Source organism: Gallus gallus, chromosome 1, assembly GCF_016699485.2.
Source record: "Gallus gallus isolate bGalGal1 chromosome 1, bGalGal1.mat.broiler.GRCg7b, whole genome shotgun sequence".
NCBI lineage: Eukaryota > Metazoa > Chordata > Aves > Galliformes > Phasianidae > Gallus > Gallus gallus.
Window position 1 is genome coordinate 174,373,411 of NC_052532.1, and position 18,269 is coordinate 174,391,679.

Genomic DNA, 18,269 nt, shown 5'->3' on the forward strand with positions numbered 1-18,269 from the left:
TACAGGACTGTGCTTATGGCTATGTAATGTTGTATGGGACTATAAATATCATTCTACGTATGTGTATATAGAAAATACAGCTGGAGCATTGGGTTCCATTCTGTATTTTTGTTGGATTCCAGCAGTCTAGACTTGAGTTCCTGTTTCTAATAATGAGTACTGAAGTTATGTTCATCATGGTGTCTTTTTTTTGCCCTGGATCTTGAGGAAAGGTTTTGTTGTGAGTAGATAGCTGACTATGGTATAACTGCTCTGTAGGGAAGTGAGCTGTAACGAGATTAAATGAGTTGATCTTTTAACTGTTGATTTTGTGGTGCTCATGTTGAGCATGTGCAGCTTTGGGATCCTTGCTATGAGTAAGATGTGACACAGGAGTGAGTAGAGCACAGGGCTCCCAGAGTGCTTTGGACCTGGAGCACGGTACACAAGAAGAGCCTGGGAAGAATGGGGTTGTTCAGCCTGAAGAAGAGAATGCTGGGGCCAAGACAGCTTGGTGTGGGCTTCAACTTCCTAATGGGAGGCTGTGAGGATGGAGCCAGGCTCTTAACGGGTGAGAAACAATATAGAAGTTGCAGCATGGGAAATTCTGGTTAGATCTTGAGGGAAAGAAAAAAAAAAAGAACAAACCAAAAGGCTCCCATGATGTTGGTCAGACACTGGCAGAGGTTCCCCAGAGGCTGTGTAATTTCCACTCTTGAAGCATTCTGAACTTGTCTGGACAAGGCACTGAGCGTAGATCACGTGAACGTGATCTAAGCTGGCGTTGCTTCGATCAGATGATGGACCCAGATCTCCTGAGGTGATCTCCAGAGGCTATTTCTGGCACAAATTACTTAAATTTATAAAGTGACAGCAGTGCCCTGAGTATCAAAAGAGCTATTTAGCTCATATCTATCAGAGAATACTTCTCAGTCACCAGCTGCGTTGCTGCCTTGGTGCTAGTATGGCAGTAGAGGTTGAACCTTCCCACGCATTTTTGTTGTGTGGCAGATGGCAGCAGAGGGGCAGTCTGACAGAATGGTGTCTGACGTAGAAATGCGGATGAAGCAAAGGTGTGGCATTGAATTCCTCCATGAGGAAAAAATGGCACCCACTGACGTTGATCGACAGCTGCTGAATGTCTATGGAGACCAAACAGCGGATGTGGGCACAGTGAGGCAGTAGGTGGTGCATTTCAGCAGTGGCAACAGTCACAGTGGGTCATCTCCATTGGTGCAGGTTTTTATGAGTGCATTTTTCTTCATTGCTGGCAAAAGTGCAGAGCTAGTAGTGGTAATTGTGTCAAAAAAGAGTGATTTGTAGTTGAGAATTTACTCTATCAAATAGTATTATCATGTTCTTGGTATCTGTTGTTGTGTGGAAATAAATATGAGGCATTACTTTTGGAGCGATGTAGGTATTAGCTTACCTATGTAGTTCTCAGTTTCTGTCCAACGACAAACTTCTCTTGACATTTAGAATGTTGCAGAACTGGAGGACGTCATTTCCTGTTGAAAGGTGAAAGAAGTTTGAAAGGGAAATTGGATAATGCTACACAGGAGAAATAGTACGCAGTGATGGTAAGTGAAAATTGGGTGCCAGGATGACAAAACACTGGGATTTGTACAAATAAATAGATGTATTATCTTCCTAAGAATGCACATAATTGAATGCTGCATAGCTCCCAATGTTTTGTAATCATTAGGCTTATTCCATGCATCTCCAAAGTGGTACAACAGCTGTTCTTAACAACACCACCGTCTGTAGTTATACCTGTCTGAGTCTGGCATTGCCATCATCTCAGGTAGCGGCTGGATTTCAGCTGATAGTGTGATCTTTACTGTTTTCGTCTTTCATCTTACCTCCCCTCTTTTTTATTCCTCCCAAACTGTGTCTCACTGTCACTGATTTGGCCTGACTTGTCTCTGTGTGTTCAGTTACTACAGTTTTCTTCACAATTCTGGAGACTCCTCCCTCTTCCATTTTCTTCCCTGAAGAATCAACTTGTGTGCAGAGCCCTACACCCTATTCTCTTTCTTTTATGCCTCAGCTCAAACCGATGCTGATTCCAAAACTGATAGATATTTAATTGCCTGCAGTTTTGCTGGTTGAAGCTCTTTTGAGTATAGCTAAAATCTGTTTTCCATCACTGGAAGTTCCTAGCAGAAAACATCTTGTTACATACCTCCAAGCGGTCCGTTCTGCTCTCACTGCACCTCTGTTGCTTCCTTATAATTAGGGGGAATGGTTTTAAACTGAGACAGGGGAGGTTTAGGTTACATATTAGGAGGAGGTTTTTCACTCAGAGGGTGGTGACGCACTGGAACAGGTTGCTCAAGGAGGTTGTGGATGCCCCATCCCTGGAGGCATTCAAGGCCAGGCTGGATGTGGCTCTGGGCAGCCTGGTCTGCTGGTTGGCAACCCTGCACATAGCAGGAAACTCGGTGATCATTGTGGTCCTTTTCAACCCAGGCCATTCTATGATTCTTATGCCCCTGCCCATGATTCTCACTCATCAGCTTGATTTTCACTGTCTTACATCAGACTTCATTTTACATTTGACTTGGGTGTGCTCATGCTTGACAAAGAACAGCCAACACTTCACTCTGTAAAAGTCTAGTTTTGGTTTTGACACCTTTCTGTTGTGTTTGCTTATGACTAAATTCTGGTTTTGGTGGTTTGTTACCTTTGTATTCAAGTACGATAGTGATACATCACCATACATATTTCTCTATTCTCTGGTAAAAAATAGTGGGTTTTATTTATTTACTTCAAGTAGTCTGTGCTTCAGCTGATGGCTTCCAGCCTGGGTTACCAGCCTTAGAGTGTGGTGAGTGAAATGTGCTCTGCTGCTGCTGACAGTGCTTAGGATTTAGTCAGAACTGATGGCTTTGTATCCAGATATGTGTATTTAGTGATGGTTTGTTCAAAAACGTTACACAGGACAGATTGCTCATTGTCAGGGCAAGTGGGATTTTTCCATCCTGTTTTAAAAAGTGTTCCTAACAGCCTTGTATAAAAATGTCTTCATGTCAATAGCAAATTAGGGAGGAGTGCTGCACAGCAGATTGCACCGAACTTTAACTAGTGCACATTTGACTACAGTTGATGTGTCTTCGGACAGCTTTTCAAAATAGCGTGTTTGTTGTCTAGCCTGGATTCATTTTGAACAGGTTGTCTTCATGGTTAAGCTGTTATCATACAAGTCATAAAACTTACGTTAGAGACATTCAGACTTGAAAACATGGTTTGTGTTGTATTTCCAGTGGGTAGTGCTGGCAGCTGCATCCATATGGAATTTTCCCAGGGGGAGCTTAAATGGAAATTGATTATTTGAGCCTTCATGAATAAGAAGAGTGATAACTCTCTGTTGTTTTATGTTCTAGTTAGTATTTTCAGATGTGTCTGGTGAGATATTTGTGGCGCCTAAATGATGCTGAGGGTGGCTTCTGAGCTGTTTCACTTGTTCAAGAAGTAGGTATTTGATACTGGGCAGAAATGCACTCAGCGCATATGTGTGCGTGTGAATCTATCAACCAGTGTATTCAGGGTCGATTTCCTTAAGTGTTGTTTAACACATTCCATGAAGAAAGAGCCAGGAGAAAGAAAAGAGCTCTTTCAGTCAGAAGACAGGCACAGCTTTGCTTTCATCAAGTGGGCAGGAAAGTGACCAATATGATCACTCCACCCAAAATGGTGGAGTGAATGGACCGTCATATGGAAGCTGAATTGCTGTGACTAGCACCTAAGGCAGGTGGAGTTTTCAATGGGTTTCAGTTGGTTGTTGTTTATTTCCTTACATGTTTTACTTCAAAGTGAAGTAGTAAACTTGCATGCGTATTTGATGAAATGAACAGCTTCTGAAGGCATGCTGTGATCAAACCTGTTGTGTGCTGTTCTCTGTGCTCTCTTTGGATCAGTGTCTCCTGTGTCTGGACCAGGAATGTGATGGCTGGTTATATAGTGCATGGAACAGTATAAACAGCAGTCCTGTAGAGTGGTCAAAACTGGGGTAACTCTTTGAGCACTGCGATAGAACAGTGTATTTCATGAGGGTGTATGTTTAATTCTCACTGCTTTTGTGAAGTGAAGAATAACAGAACCATAGAATAGCTTAGCTTGGAAGGGACCTTAGGGACAACGTAGTTCCAGCCCCCTGCCACGCACAGGGTTACTTTAGATAGAACCCAGTGAGTAGGATCGTTACTGGTTTGGGTTGGGGAGCATTAATTTACAGCAGTGCAATGTGTGAACATTTCTTATGAATCCTATATGGTGAATTTCTATCCCAACTTTCTGCTGCTGTAAGGAGTTACCTCACTCACACCACTTCCTTTCTCCCAGCTACACACAGATTTTTCTTCTTGTTTTGCTGTCTTGAATTGGCTCAACAAAAAAGTACGGTTTTGCTTGCTTTTCCATACTGGTTTAAGCAGCTGAACCCACCTATGAAAGATTGCTGGAGTACCAGCAAGAGATGGGTGCTGGAACTGCTAAATTGGATGCTCAGCATCTGATGGAATTTCGCCTTTCAGGAAGCCCTGTGTTGCTGAGCTGTTGTATTTTTAGGATATCAGGCTCAAATTTACTTTGCATACGGTTTTTCCCTGTTGCTTAATCACCTAATACCAGTGCTCCATTTGGTTGAGAGGAACTGCATCTTCAGCAGTCATTTAAGAGTGAAAGGCAAAATATGCAACAAGAGAGGCTGGTGCTGTGGTTTTTGTTGTTGTTATTCCAAAGTTACAGCCACCATTTCTGCTTGTTGCTGCAGTCAGGTTAGGTCAGGAGGAAGAATGTGTTTGTTCAATTATGTGCATGGACTTACCAGGAAGGGAAGGCGAACCATATCCCAGCAATTACCTCTCTCTATAAGCAGCTCTAGTAGAGCTCTCATTGGAAGTCCACTCCTTATGGAGACTTGGGAAATTAATGGTAATTTTCCTAAAGAGTGTGCAGCTCATTGCTAAATGTCATACATAACCACTTTTTTAATTTATCAGTCCCTCTGTATTGCCATTACAGTAATTACTACAGACATGTTTTGACACCAAGGAGACATCAATTTAAATCTATGGTAGAGCTGAAGTTTGTTAAAATAAACTTTCATTAAAATAACTGTTGGGTTTTTTCCTTCTTTTTGTCATTTCCCAGTTTTAGAAAAACATACCTTCCATAGGTTGTTCTCTTCGCACGTTCTGCCTCAGCTGTGATGAAAATGCTGATTTCTGCAGTGAAGGCTCTGAGCGCTGCCTCTCAGGCTGGAGGTGCTGTTTGGAGCATTGGGTTAAACCGTGAGGTCACGTGGAACAGAGTTATGGGAAAGAGCTTTTGATATTGCCTAAGTGGTAGGCTGAGAAATGTCAAAGTATAGGAATATCTAGGAATATATAATTATAGAAAGTGAATTCCTCTTCCAACAAAAATACTATTACGTTGTTAAGGTCTTTATTACTGAACAGTTGTGTCTTTTTAAAGTGCATAATACGTGGCAAAATGTAAGTAACAACTGAACCTGCAGTGTTTTTCTTCCCACTTGAGTGTTCTGTGTGCTTTATAACAACTTGGTAGCTAATGCCCCTGTCAAGGAGGAAGAAGTCTATCTCCATGCTGGTTCTCAGACGTTCTCTGTGTGCCATGTGGTTTTATGAGTGGGGAAAACTTCCAATAAGCACATATGTGGGCTAAAAGAGGAGGAACTGGGTTAAAATTTAAGACAATTAGTAGACAATTCACTTTATTACAAGAAAAAAACCCAACCATAACATGATATTGGATATACCCCATACAGGGAGATCTCAGCTGTGGCATCGCAGTGCATGACGGTGTTTGTCAGAAGTGGTATTTTGTTAGGACTAGCTGGCTGAAGAAGAGTGAAGAATAATGACATTAATTATTCTGCCTTCAGTAGTCCATCGCGTCCCTTTTTGTTTTAGTCCTTTCTGGAGGAAATCCAAACTCTTCGAAAACTAATTTCACTGAACTGATCTAAAATCTCTATTCCAAAGTAGAGAAATGGTGTGGTTGTATTTAACATGAACTGTTGATTCTCACTATTGAATGACATTTCCAGGCACATGAAATCATCCACCTGGACCAACATTTGCTACCGTCATTATTATGACATGCAACAGTTCCAATAACAGCTGCTGCTTTCTCTGGGTTATCCAGTGTTCTTTCCGTGTTACTTGGTGGGTGTGTTTCTGCTGTTCTGGCATTCTAAAGTGAATCCTCTCCAATACGTTTTTGCTTCTTGAATCTGAATTAATGGTGAGGAGAGGAAATAAATGTGCTGGCCTCAGCCTTTGCTTTGCTGAGTTCTTCAAGTACCTCTTAACGTGCCATCCCACCCCAAGAAAGTTTCTGTCAGGATTATCCTGAAAGGATGGTCAGGTAAAGAAGGGGTTGGGCAGCAGAGATGTGCTTCAGTCTGAGGTTCCCACCTGTGGGCAGCAGCACAAACCCACATCTGGGGGGGGTTGGATAGTGAGCAGGCACAGCTATTGCAGCGATGAGGCTGGAGGAGTCTGTTCCTTTGCTGCTGGATTTCAGCCTTCCCATGCTGGTGCTGACACTGGCACTCCGCTGGTCATTTCCGCAGGGCTGTTGATGTCAGAACAAAGATAAAACACAGATTCTCCATGGAACTGATGCTCACATCTGCTGTTTTATTTCCGTGCTCCATTCAAAGCAAGCACAAATAGAATGCTCTTTTGTACCCCGTTCGTGAGGGGCGTTGTTATTGTTTTGAAAACCTCAGAGAACTTCCTCTTCTAAAAATGCTTCCTAGAGCTCCTCTTCAAAAGGAGGAATGTCAGTGTTGGGATTTAAGGTGCCTTCTGTGATAAGTATACAGTTCAGACAAATCTGGGTTACACCTAACAAACAGACAAACAAAACCCTCTTTAATTACCATTGTAGACATTTTACATTTCTGCAATTCCATTCGATAGCCAAAGGAAATCTACTCAGTCCTAAGTCTGCTTTCTTTTATCCAGGCAGTCTGCCTCTGTTTGGGGGGAGAGGAAGGTATGTTTCAGCATAGGGGGTGCAGTGTGAGCAGAATGCCAACTGAAATTCATCTTGGCTAATATGTACCTGCAGTACAGTACCTGCACTTAAAGCACAGCGCCCTGTATTGAAAATATACCCATTTGTGCAAGAGGAAGTCAGATTTCATCTCTGAGAGGAGCACCGCGTAGACTTAAATACCAGCATTAGAAGGAAATCAGATTTCCTAGGAGGATGGTTCCAGATCTGGGTGCCACTTCAGGGCAATTAGATGTGTGTGCTTTCCCACAAGGTCTTCTCTGTGATCCATGACACTCATTGCAGCCATATGAAGACACCGGGGCTTTTGGATCCTGTTCTGGTTTAGTAATGCTGTGGCTGCACTGTGGCCTGGAAGGTTTTTCTTATTCACGTTCATTTCAGGGTTAACTAACACCACAATTTCAGAGAAGTTATTGCTAGAGCTGCTATCTATTGAATTTGTTGAGAAATGCAGGCAAAATTCACTTTAAATCACTTCCTCCAGCTGAGTTAATTTCTCTATACTGTATTATTTTGTTGCAAATAGAACGCAAAGTATTTTTTCTTCAAACATATGTGCCCACTCATAATACATTGAGCAGCATCAGAGTGTTGCTGTAGTCCCCATGCCTTTGCATTATTCATGCTTTTGGTTAGTACAGTTTTAAGTTCATCTAAACTGAATGTAGTCCATTTAATCCTAATGGATGCAATTTCTCACTTGGTACCCCTCTGCTCAGTGTGGCATTTCAGGCATTTCAGAACAGCAGAAGCTCTTTAACTTCTTTAGCATCGATTATTAATGCATTTAGTATCTATTATTAAAAATAATTCAGAAAGACATCCAGAAACAGGATTGCAGTGATTTTGGATGCTTTTAGTAAAACTGAGTTAATGAGACTGCAACTGTATTTATTTATATGTCAGGTTGTTCTGAGTTGTAAGGTCCACACTTGTGTTTCATCAATAGAAGTTCTTATCTGAGGTTCTGTCAGTTTTAAAAAGCAGATGCTCTGTGTTTGATCATCGTTAATGGTAAATATTCTTCACATGGAACACCACAAATATGTTCATGCTAATATATTTATATATATATATGTTGGTTTTTAAACTCTTCTTATTGTTATTTTTCACACAGAGAGAGAATTGTAAAGAAAAACCACGGGCATCCCTTGGTAAAAGTAAAGCAGAGGAAAAAGCGAAAAAGAAACAGAAAAATGAAGATGGCAGAAATCACCAAACAGAATCCAGGTGGAGCGGCTCATCTCATTCCAGGCAACCAGGAAACATCTGAAAGCGAGGGGGATGACTCAGAAGAGGAAAACAGAAAGTCCATGTGTGCGCCTGGGGAGGGTGCTGAGGATCCGATGGGAGGTTGCGAGGAGCGGCCGAATGGTGATAAGGAAAGTGGGGCAGAAGCTGTGAGCTCTCCTGTCCCAGAGACCTCAGCCGTATCCAATGGGGTGCTGGTGCATGAATTGCCTGTAGGAAGTGGCAGCTCACTTCTAGTAGATGAGAAACCCCCTTGTACTGGAAGCACGACCAAAAACGTGTTTGATGATGAGGAAGCAAATCAAAGGCATAGGGAAAATCTTTGCAAGAGCGGTACCCTGAAAATAAAGAATGATGCAAGTTGTATCCAAGAAGCAGAATGCAACTGTAAAGGTGACGGTCTGCTGTCCAGCACAGAAAGCAAACTTAGAAGTACGTGTGAACCTGGCATGGAAGCTGAACGGATACATTTGAATGGTGAAGAAAAAGAAGTCTCTCACTGTCACAATTCCAAAGTGCATTACAACGTGCCTGATAGTAACACAGACAATAAAAGTGCAGTGAAACCAGAAGAGAACTGCTCTAATGCCTGGGCTTTTTTTTCAATGAATTTACCTACTGAGGAATTGCAGCTGGGCTTTGATACACAGCTTTCTCCTTCTTGGTCTGAGGATAAGTCTGTAGGTGAACAAAGGCAGAAAAAAGCGAGGAAACCCAAACAGATGTGCACCAACAGTTCAGCAGAGCTGAACTGCCCCCAGCCCAGTGAGGGATTGGTAAAGGAAAACCACCAGGAAATGGTGACTGAGGAGGCAGGTAATATACAGAGCAATGGTCTGTTGGCATCTCTGCCTGGTGAAGTGCACGTGGGTTCATTTGTGGAGCCCAGGAGCACCTCCACGCACTGTTCAATGGAAGCAAATGCTTCAGGAAACAATGCTGCATCAGTTGCACCAAAGAGAAAAAGGTACAGAAGAATAGTCAACTTGGCACCCAAGTTTAATCTGCCCAGAGAGATCGCTGGTGCTATGGAGGGAGGGGAGGAAGTCCCACTAAAAGGCAACAGCCCCTCAGAAAGTGTATTAGAAGTGGAGAAAAAGAGCTTTCTGCACCAGGACCGTGGATTGGGACATGAACAGAACCTGGCGTTTCAGGAGTATGCTGCACCGTACAGTGGCCCTGAGGCACCCTATTCCTTGCCCACCCCTGACGTCGATTCCCCTTTACGAGCTATTTCGTATTTTCATTTGGGACAGTCTTCTCCATTGCCAAAGTATTCTTGTAGCGTTTGTGTGATTTCCAGGACAAAGGAGGAGCGAGCTCAAACTCCAAGGCAGCATCAAGCGGTTGGTAACAAAGAAGGTGAGAGTGAACAAACCTCCTCAGACGTTACAAGCTGCCAACCAGATATTTTGTCTTCTGTTAAAGCTGTTTCTGAATATGCAGAAGATCCGAGCGTCTCAGAAAGGTGTGTTGCAAATGTGCACAAAGCAGATGGCCCTGAGCCATCAGAGGCCTCTCCACCTGCATTTAAACAAGATATGAATATGAAAGCCAGCTTCCTGGGACTTCCCTTATCCATAGGATTTGCTTTTCAACTTGTGCAGCTCTTTGGTTCTCCGGGTCTTCCGCTGGGTAATGCTCTTCTTACTGCTGCTGTGCAAATGTGTGTGTGTGTGTGTGTGCGTGTGTGATTAAATGTTCATTTTCACTGCAGGTAACAGTGACTGAAATAGTAACCCTATTGAAAGGGTTTATTACTGCTGCTTTGGTGGATTTCTTTCTTTCTTTTTCTTTTAAACCAAAATCATCTTCATTTTCTCTCCAAGGGGCCATTGGGTTTGGCCTCACCCTCACCTTCTCTGTAGTGATGGTGACTGAGCAACTTCAAATCCAAAGCACGAAGCTCTTGATGTGAATACATCGTTCTCAGAAAGACTTTAATTTGTTGATTACGAAACTTAAGTGGAAAAGAGAGTACAAAATATGTGCTCTCCTATGAAGCCTGCATGTTTGGGCTTTTGTATTTTATCTGGTAGATGATGGTAGCATTTTCTCATAAACAAGGAAAAGGAATAAGCCTTAATGTGGGTTTATCCATAAACGCAAATGTGGGTTAGATACAATTGAAAAACTTTTCCAGAGTCTAATTTAAGTTCCACTTCGGTATCAAACTTACAGGGAGCATTTTCAGATACTTAGTGCTTTCTTTTTAATCCCACGTGACTGAGTGTCATAGTGGCACGTTTGCCTTCTGGAGCTCTACTTGTCCTGCATTTGTACTTTCAGTTTAGCACATTAACTTACTTAGAAGCACCATCAGTGCTCGGGGGAGCTCCGTGTAGCAACTGTGATTTCCAAACCACTGCCAGCTGGCTGCACAGAGCTGCAGTCAGCAACAATAGGCGTGTTTGGGAATCACTGCAACGCCATGATGGAAAGAGCCACCCATGTCCCCTGTGTGTAAAGGGCTGCAACTTCCTTGGCCTAAATTTAGCCTGTGGAAAAAAAAACAGTAAGTTTGATTTAGCAAACAAATAGATTTTAAAGCACAGATGAGTAGTTGAGCATGTACACCTATTTGTTTCAATGGAATTAAATTTAACCATGTATCCTCGTGTAAAAATGTAAAGACAGCTGAAAAGCAGCTCATGTTCTGTATGCCAAAACAGGCTTGCCGATTCTCTGTTTTATCGTACAAGCTGATGGCAATGCTACCTGCCAGAACAGTGATGGCAGCCCCGTGGCAGCACTGCTGGCCTTGGTGTGTGCCCAAAGAACCTGCAGTGCTGCCTGACCTCAGTTCGGCACCAAATCATGTGCATACAGGGTTAAGCAGAGCCAGGAACAACTGGGGTTGTGCTCAACTACTATAATATTATTGCACTCTAAGCTTGGCGAGCACTGATGTCTGTGGTCCTGATTGCCAGCATGTAGGAGGGACTGGAGTTGGCCATGACTTGAAAGAAGTGATCCACCGGGGGAAGGCAAACAGAACAGGCATTCCAAAGCGCTCAATTGTTGGGTGCAGCAAATGTCATTCTTCTGTGTGTGAGTTTCTGGATGTTTAGATTGTTTAGCCTGGAGAAGAGAAGGCTCCGGGGAGACCTCATTGTGGCCTTCCAATACTTGAAGGGAGCGTATAAACAGGAGGGGGAATGGCTGTTTATGAGGGTGGATAGTGATAGGACAAGGGAGAATGGTTTTAAACTGAGACAGGGGAGGTTTAGGTTAGATATTAGGAGGAAGTTTTTCACCCAGAGGGTGGTGACGCACTGGAACAGGTTGCCCAAGGAGGCTGTGGATGCCCCATCCCTGGAGGCACTCAAGGCCAGGCTGGATGTGGCTCTGGGCAGCCTGGTCTGGTGGTTGGCGACCCTGCACATAGCAGGGGGGTTGAAACTCAATGATCATTGTGGTCCTTTTCAACCCAGGCCATTCTATGATATGCTGGTCTATGATATGATAGTGTATGATATGATATTCTAGATGAGTTTCCTTTGGAAATAACCTTTAAGAAATATGAAGCCCACCCGATATCTCTGAGCTCCCACCAGCTTGTGACTGCTGTGGGTTTGTTTCCTCCTCGAAATTGTGAATGCTCCATGCAGAATGCTGGCCGTGTTCTGATTCAAACATGTTTTTCTCACAACTTCAGAAATTCTTGTGTTTATGTGGTCCGCTGTGTATTGATAGGCTACTGTTTATTGGCAGACACACAGAATAACAGAATGCTGCAGGCAGGGTTGCCAACCACTCCATCAGGCAGTAGATTCTGTGAGTGATAATTGCAGACAGTTTTTGTTTAATAATTTTGGAGGGAAAATTTTTGGTAAGTATATGTCCTTGGGCATTTATAAATGAAAGATTAAGTTGACTTACTTGCTTGGCTCTCTTATAAGCACTGAATATATTTTAGACTGCTTTCCTATGAAGAATCTCTTTTCAGCTCCTTAAGGAGTGAAAAGTTGTTGCAGTGAAAGCATTTCAGAAAGTAATTTGTCGAATATTACTGCAGAGCTTCCTATAATTAAGCATTTTAAAACATGCAGTTTGTTGCTGAACTGCGTTCTGTCGAATTTATGGGCTGAGAGCTTTCTGTTCTTGTTTGTGCTGTGGTTCAGGGGAGCGTGGGGGAAACGAAAGCTTTTGCCTAAAAGAAGAGAACAAAACCAAATCTCTCCCTCCCCTCCCATGCAGTGGCCTTCGATTCTGTAAATGTCACTTTGGGCTTTGCTGCTGGCTCATGCATCGATTAGCAAAAATTCTAATGCAGTGATATACTTCAGCTGTGAAGAGATGCGAACACTCAACTGAAAAAATATTTTCTTCTGCAGAATCCTTGTTGCCAGATGATTATATAGTTCCTCTTGACTGGAGAGTTTCAAAGATGATCTATTTACTGTGGAAGACCTCTGTGGAGGTACGAATTTTAGGGGATTTTGGAAGGCTTTCCAATATTCCAGGTGTAAAGAGAAATCATTCAGTTCACGAAGCAAGGTTCTGCCCTTTGCTAGTAAACTCTCCTTCTTTTTTAATATCCACAATGAGGAGATGGATGCTTTATGTTCATTTCTGGGTATTTCCAAAACCAGTTCATGCCATGGGAGGATCCAGATTTTGGAAGTTCAGCTTCAGAAGTGCATACAAAGTAGCTGTGGGAGATTAAAAACAACTTATAAGATTTCCTTGATCCTTCTGACCTGGCCTATGTTCACTAAATACAGTGTACTGTATCTGATGTCTTCTTCCTCGTGGTTTCCTCCCATTGTCTGGACAAGTGCCACCCTCTGCAAACAGCAGCAACTTTGTGGCTACTCCTGCCATGAGCAAAGAGGTCACAGAGGGACTGATGGCAGCTTAACTTTCCTTGCCTAATTAGAAATTGTGACTTACAAATTACTCTTATGCTACTTCCCACTGCTGCTTTGTAAAGGTTTGGTTTTACTTGAGGAGCAGTGTACTGCCTGCTAGAGGAAATGAGGAAAATGCTGTAGGTGCAATGACATAGTAACTCTGAAATAGAACACAGGCTTTGTTCTCTCCCAGAATAGCAAAATCTCTTGTCACATATTCTCTCTTTTTCTCTGGGCTGTTGTTATGTATTTCAGGAGAAGCAGAAAGCAAATGGGTTGCAGAGTGGAAGTGCCTTGGCTGGTGAGTGTATTTTGTGATACAAAACTGGTATAAACTATTTGTAGAGAACAAGAGAACATAGTTAGTACTGAAGTGAAGTATGCCAAAGATTTTCAGCACAAAAGTGCACAAAAGATAACACTTCTCTTTGTGCAAAAGTAGTAGGATATCATAGCATGGTTTGGGTTGGAAGGGACCTTTAAGACCACCTAGTTCCAACCCTCCTGGCAAACATGTGCCTGCATTGGTCGGGTAGGTAGTATGGCAGAGCTGCTGCCTCTGAGTCATCGCTTCTCCTGATTAACATACTGGGATTCTTTGCATTTTAGTTTCCCATATAACACTAATCAAATATTTAATCCAAGTTTATCTGATTCCAGATCAGAAGGAAATGTAAGGTGAAGAAGTCTTTCTTTAGATTTTGTTTCTCTGAAAAGCTGAGCACCTTCAGCTTAACAGTCAGCCTGGCAACAGGTTGGGCTCTCAAGCAGCAGGAGGCATTGATGCCCGTGAGGTGCTCAGGACTTCTACACACATTAATTCCTGCAGTGTGCAGCTACAGAATCCGGTTATTGGTTGTTCTGTTCCATTATTTCTCTATTAGTTTAGTGTAATTTAGTATGAATTGTGCAACAAGATTAAAATACAACAGTTGTTTGCTGGATGCTGATAGGATTTGTTGCCTGAAATTGGAGTTTGCTTATGGGGCAGCAGAAAGAGACAGAAAAGGAAGGTCCTTAGTCAGAGAGATGAGAGGAAGTAGAAAAGCAGGATTTATATATATATATATGTGTATATGTAAAACTGATATATATACATGTTGTTTCTGACAGGTGTGTATCTATATTATTTAAACCCGAAATAATTAGCTTATTTGTGAGGCCATTTAGGAAGCAAAATCATGAGCTTTCTGATGAAATAAAAGCTTGCTCTAGAAACAGTCTATTCCCACATGGTACAAATTGTATAAGATAACTTCAAGTATTTTAGCAGCAGTTTATAATTTGTTTATTTTTTTAGCTGATATTATTACCCTTGAAGATCTAAATGAAAGTCACCATGAGAATGAGGAGTCTTCTGAAATGCTTCCAGAAATGTCCCCTGGGGTGATGGAAGAGAACACCGCGACCCGTGCCAGCAGTGGCTGTCTGGGTGCTGTCCTCCATCAGTTGTGACAGAACATCTGAATTAAAAAACACAACAAAACACCTGCATGAAGGAAAAGGTAATCAGTTACACCTGTAAATGTGATCTGTTTCTTGTATTAGATTTGTCCAAATATCTGAAGAACACAGGTTGTTATGATTGTTAAGATGCATTAATCTAAATTCTGCCTGGTGAAGCGAAAGCAGTGGTGTAGGATGCTTAGCAGCTGCCCTTTGTTGCCAGCTTAATTACTGAGGTGAGCTGGTGTGATTCACATCACCTCCGTGCTATATGCCTGATTTGCTGAGCAGTTGAGAGTAAACATTTGAGAGTGCCCAGGTGGCCAAAAGCAATGGCATCCTGGCTTGTATCAGCAGTAGTGCAGCCAGTGGCACCAGGGGGTCATCCCTTTGCACTCAGATTTGGTGGTGCCACATCTTGAGTGCTGTGTTCAGTTTATCACACTCTCTCTACAACTGCCTGAATGGAGGCTGTGGTGAGGTGGAGGTCGGCCTCTTCTCCCGTGTGACAGTGGTAAGATGAGAGGGAGTGGCCTCAAGGTGTGCCAGAGGCTTTTCAGGTTGGATATTGGGAAGAATTGCTTCTCAGAAGGAGAGGTGATGCAGTGGCACAGCTGCCCAGGAAGGTGGTGCAGTCACCATCCCTGGAGGTGATCAAGAGCCATGTGGATGTGGCACTGAGGGACATGGTCAGTGGGCATGGTGGGGGGGGCTGATGGTTGGACTGGGTGATCTTAGAAGTCTTTTCCAACCTTAATGATTCTATGGTTCTAAGCATTATTGGCCAAGTGCTATTTAATTATGAGATGACCATGTATTTATATTGTTCCGTGAGGCTGTTTTTGTTGAAATGAGAGTGGACGATGTTCATGTTTCTCTGAGAAAACATAGGGTTAATCTCAAGTAGTTTTGAGAGCTCCTTAGAGCAGCGTGGGCAGCACATCAGTATTTGTTGTGGAGATTAGGCAAGAGATCCTGATTAATAATAATAATAACAACAAAATGCTGAGACCAGTGAAAATGGGGTATTATTTTAGTGCCTAAAAAGCTCTTCTTAGACCAGGAACCCCCATTGCCAGATGGCAATAGAATTGTAGAGCAAGCTGACAAAAGCTGATAACGGTTTAAGCATTTATCTGTATTTATTATTACAAAATAAAGGTATGTTTGTGTTTGAGGCATAGCAGTAACTCCCTACAGGAACATATCTTCCAGGACAGCCCCACGGGCGGTTGTTTGGGTGAGACAAATCTCCTGATGACACATTATCAGTCCTCCTTTCCTGGCCATGCTTTTGCTGGCATCTCCCCTTGCTGGATGCAGTGCTTCTGCAGCTAGAGTGAAGCCATTCAGCTGGGTGAGCTCACCTGAAAACACACCCCAAAGGGATCTGTCATCAAGCTGAAATGAATTGTCACCCATGCACTGCTTTGCATACAGTGCAGACTTGCTTTGGTGTGCAGAGCTCTGCACTTGAGCTGATGTTCCAGCTTCTCTGCCCAGGAGATGAGGCAGCAAAGAACCACCTGAGAGTGAGTGTGAGATGACTGGCAGCCAGGTCAAATCGGTGATGGTGAATGAGAAGTGACAGGAGGGGTGAAATCCTATCTCCAAAGGCCTTGATATTAAAAATTCTGGCTCGTATTTGATGCAGGAGATTAAGGAGTCACAGGTGTGATGGTGGCAAAAGCAAGGATGTCCTTGGAACTGAGCAGGAAAGAGAAGTCTGAGCAAGTTTCCCAGATGTGGATAAAGGGAAAAAAGTATATTTATACCTTTTGTGATATAACCTGAACATTGAGAATGGATTTGTGACACTGCTCCTCTTACTGTGAAAAAGTAGGAATCATAAAAATTTTACTACTATTACAACTTGGTTTTAATTCTCACTTCCTGAAATTAAACAGTTCTCAAGAGCTGACGAAAAAAGATTATCTCATTTCCAGTTCTTACTCACAAATTCCTTTCTCAGTATTCCTTGTGTTTTTAACTTGAAACAAATGCTAAAGAGAATACCAGTTAGACATGTCTGATTTAGAGTATATTAAGTGAGTACCTGGTGCTTTCTGTGTTGTCACGATAAATGAGGAGTTTTGAGAAGATCTGAGAACTGGAAAAAGAAGGCTGCAAATCTGATGCTTCACTGATTCCTCTCTCTTTAGGCTGGAATGGAAAATGATCTGAAAAATACAAAGCAAACTAAACCAGTTCTCCAGTAATGCAACAGAAGATGCTATACCCTCCCAGGGTCAAACTCTTCCAGTTGTTACTTAGCTAAAGGATGATCAAGGGAAACAAAATCTCTATCCTTTGATACTTAGCATGAAACAGCACCCAGAATTATGACCAGAAAACCTCACCTACCCTTTGTAGAGCTTTCCAGGAAAACATGGCCTAAAACTTAAGTAGAGAGCATAATTACCAGTGGGAGTAACAGGAAATAAAAGATATGAGCGGGAGAGGGGGAAGATTAAATAGGAAATAAAAAAAATAATAATAATAAAGGAAAGTGTCCACTGTGTTACTCTTCTCCTTATTTTTTTGAGTTTTTTCAGCCTTGAGATTGCTAAGACCTTGCTAGCTCTACTTCTGACATCCAGATTTTCTTCCTTTTTTCCATTTTCCTTTCATTTTTGATTTTTTTTCCCCTGCATTTTCTATTTTCTGCTTTTCTCTCTGTTCCTTTTCAGTTAGTCCAAAAGGTGCCAACAGCTGAGTATGAAAGAGAAACAGGCTTTGTAAATCTCAGATAGATGAACTTTTTAATCCAAAGGTCAGATTTGCCACAATTAAAGTCTGCGCTATTGTGGTATTTCAACAAAATCTTTTCTTTCTTTTATTACAGAAACTTCATTTTGATTCTGCCGTGGAAGGGATTCAGTTTGCAACCAAAGATTTTAAATGTGAGGAGCAACCTGGAAGAAAGTAACCAGTATGGATTTCTGGTGTGAATCTGTAGTTTTCTTTTTCCTTCCCCGGTATCAGCTGCTTTATGCACATAATAAAAGTCACAATTGAGAAAATTATTTTTGTTGTGTGTGTTAAAAGGTCACTTTCTGAAGCTGGGTGGAATGTACATACACGTCTTAATGAGCACAAAGGAGGTTTGAATTCTTGTATTTAATTAATTTGTATGAGGGCCCCAAATGTTGCCACATGTATCAGCATGAACAGTGTACCAGTTGTCTCATCCTCTTTCTTCCTACCCTCACTGCTTATCCTGTTACTTAGCATTAATTTCCAACCTCTTCATGTCAAGTAGAAGGCTTCACCACTCTCTCCTACCCATTCTTTCATCCCACAGTGCACAGCCTGTGTTGTTTTCTCCTGAAATGATGCCTCACATTTCCCTCTGAGGGAAACTCCAACCTGAACCTCCACCATGCAACCTGAGGCCATTCCCCCTCATCCTATTGCTGTTACATGGGAGAAGAGGCCGACCCTCACATCACCACAGCCTCCCTTTCAGGCAGTTGCACAAAGCGATAAGGTCTCCCCTGAGCCTCCTCTTCTGAACAATCCCAGCTCCCTCAGCAGCTCCCCATCAGACTTGTGCTCCAGCCCCCTCACAGCTTCATTGCCCTTCTCTGAACACACACCAGGTCCACAGTGTCTTTCTTGTAGTGTGGGGCCCAGAACTGAACACAGCACTCGAGGTGCGGCCTCAGCAGAGCTCAGTACAGA

The 18,269-nt window shown here is 42.5% G+C and overlaps 1 protein-coding gene across 5 annotated transcripts in view; it reads left to right on the forward strand.

Moving 5' to 3' along the window:
- Nucleotides 1-17,611, forward strand: part of LOC121106501 — a 20,668-nt gene extending 3,057 nt beyond the window's left edge. For 2 of the 5 annotated variants that reach the window (XM_046909864.1, XM_040703795.2), the window contains 5 exons: nucleotides 8,150-9,918; nucleotides 12,621-12,706; nucleotides 13,395-13,440; nucleotides 14,440-14,644; nucleotides 17,431-17,611. In XM_046909864.1, the coding sequence (XP_046765820.1) occupies nucleotides 8,229-9,918; nucleotides 12,621-12,706; nucleotides 13,395-13,440; nucleotides 14,440-14,594 (1,977 nt within the window). In that variant the 5' untranslated portion in view covers nucleotides 8,150-8,228 and the 3' untranslated portion in view covers nucleotides 14,595-14,644; nucleotides 17,431-17,611. Of the gene's footprint in view, nucleotides 1-647; nucleotides 1,560-2,352; nucleotides 6,373-8,149; nucleotides 9,919-12,620; nucleotides 12,707-13,394; nucleotides 13,441-14,439; nucleotides 14,645-17,430 lie in introns of those variants that run through there. The other 3 variants (XM_046909861.1, XM_040703793.2, XM_040703791.1) reach the window with 3 other exon arrangements.
- The last annotated feature ends 658 nt before the right edge of the window (nucleotides 17,612-18,269 follow it).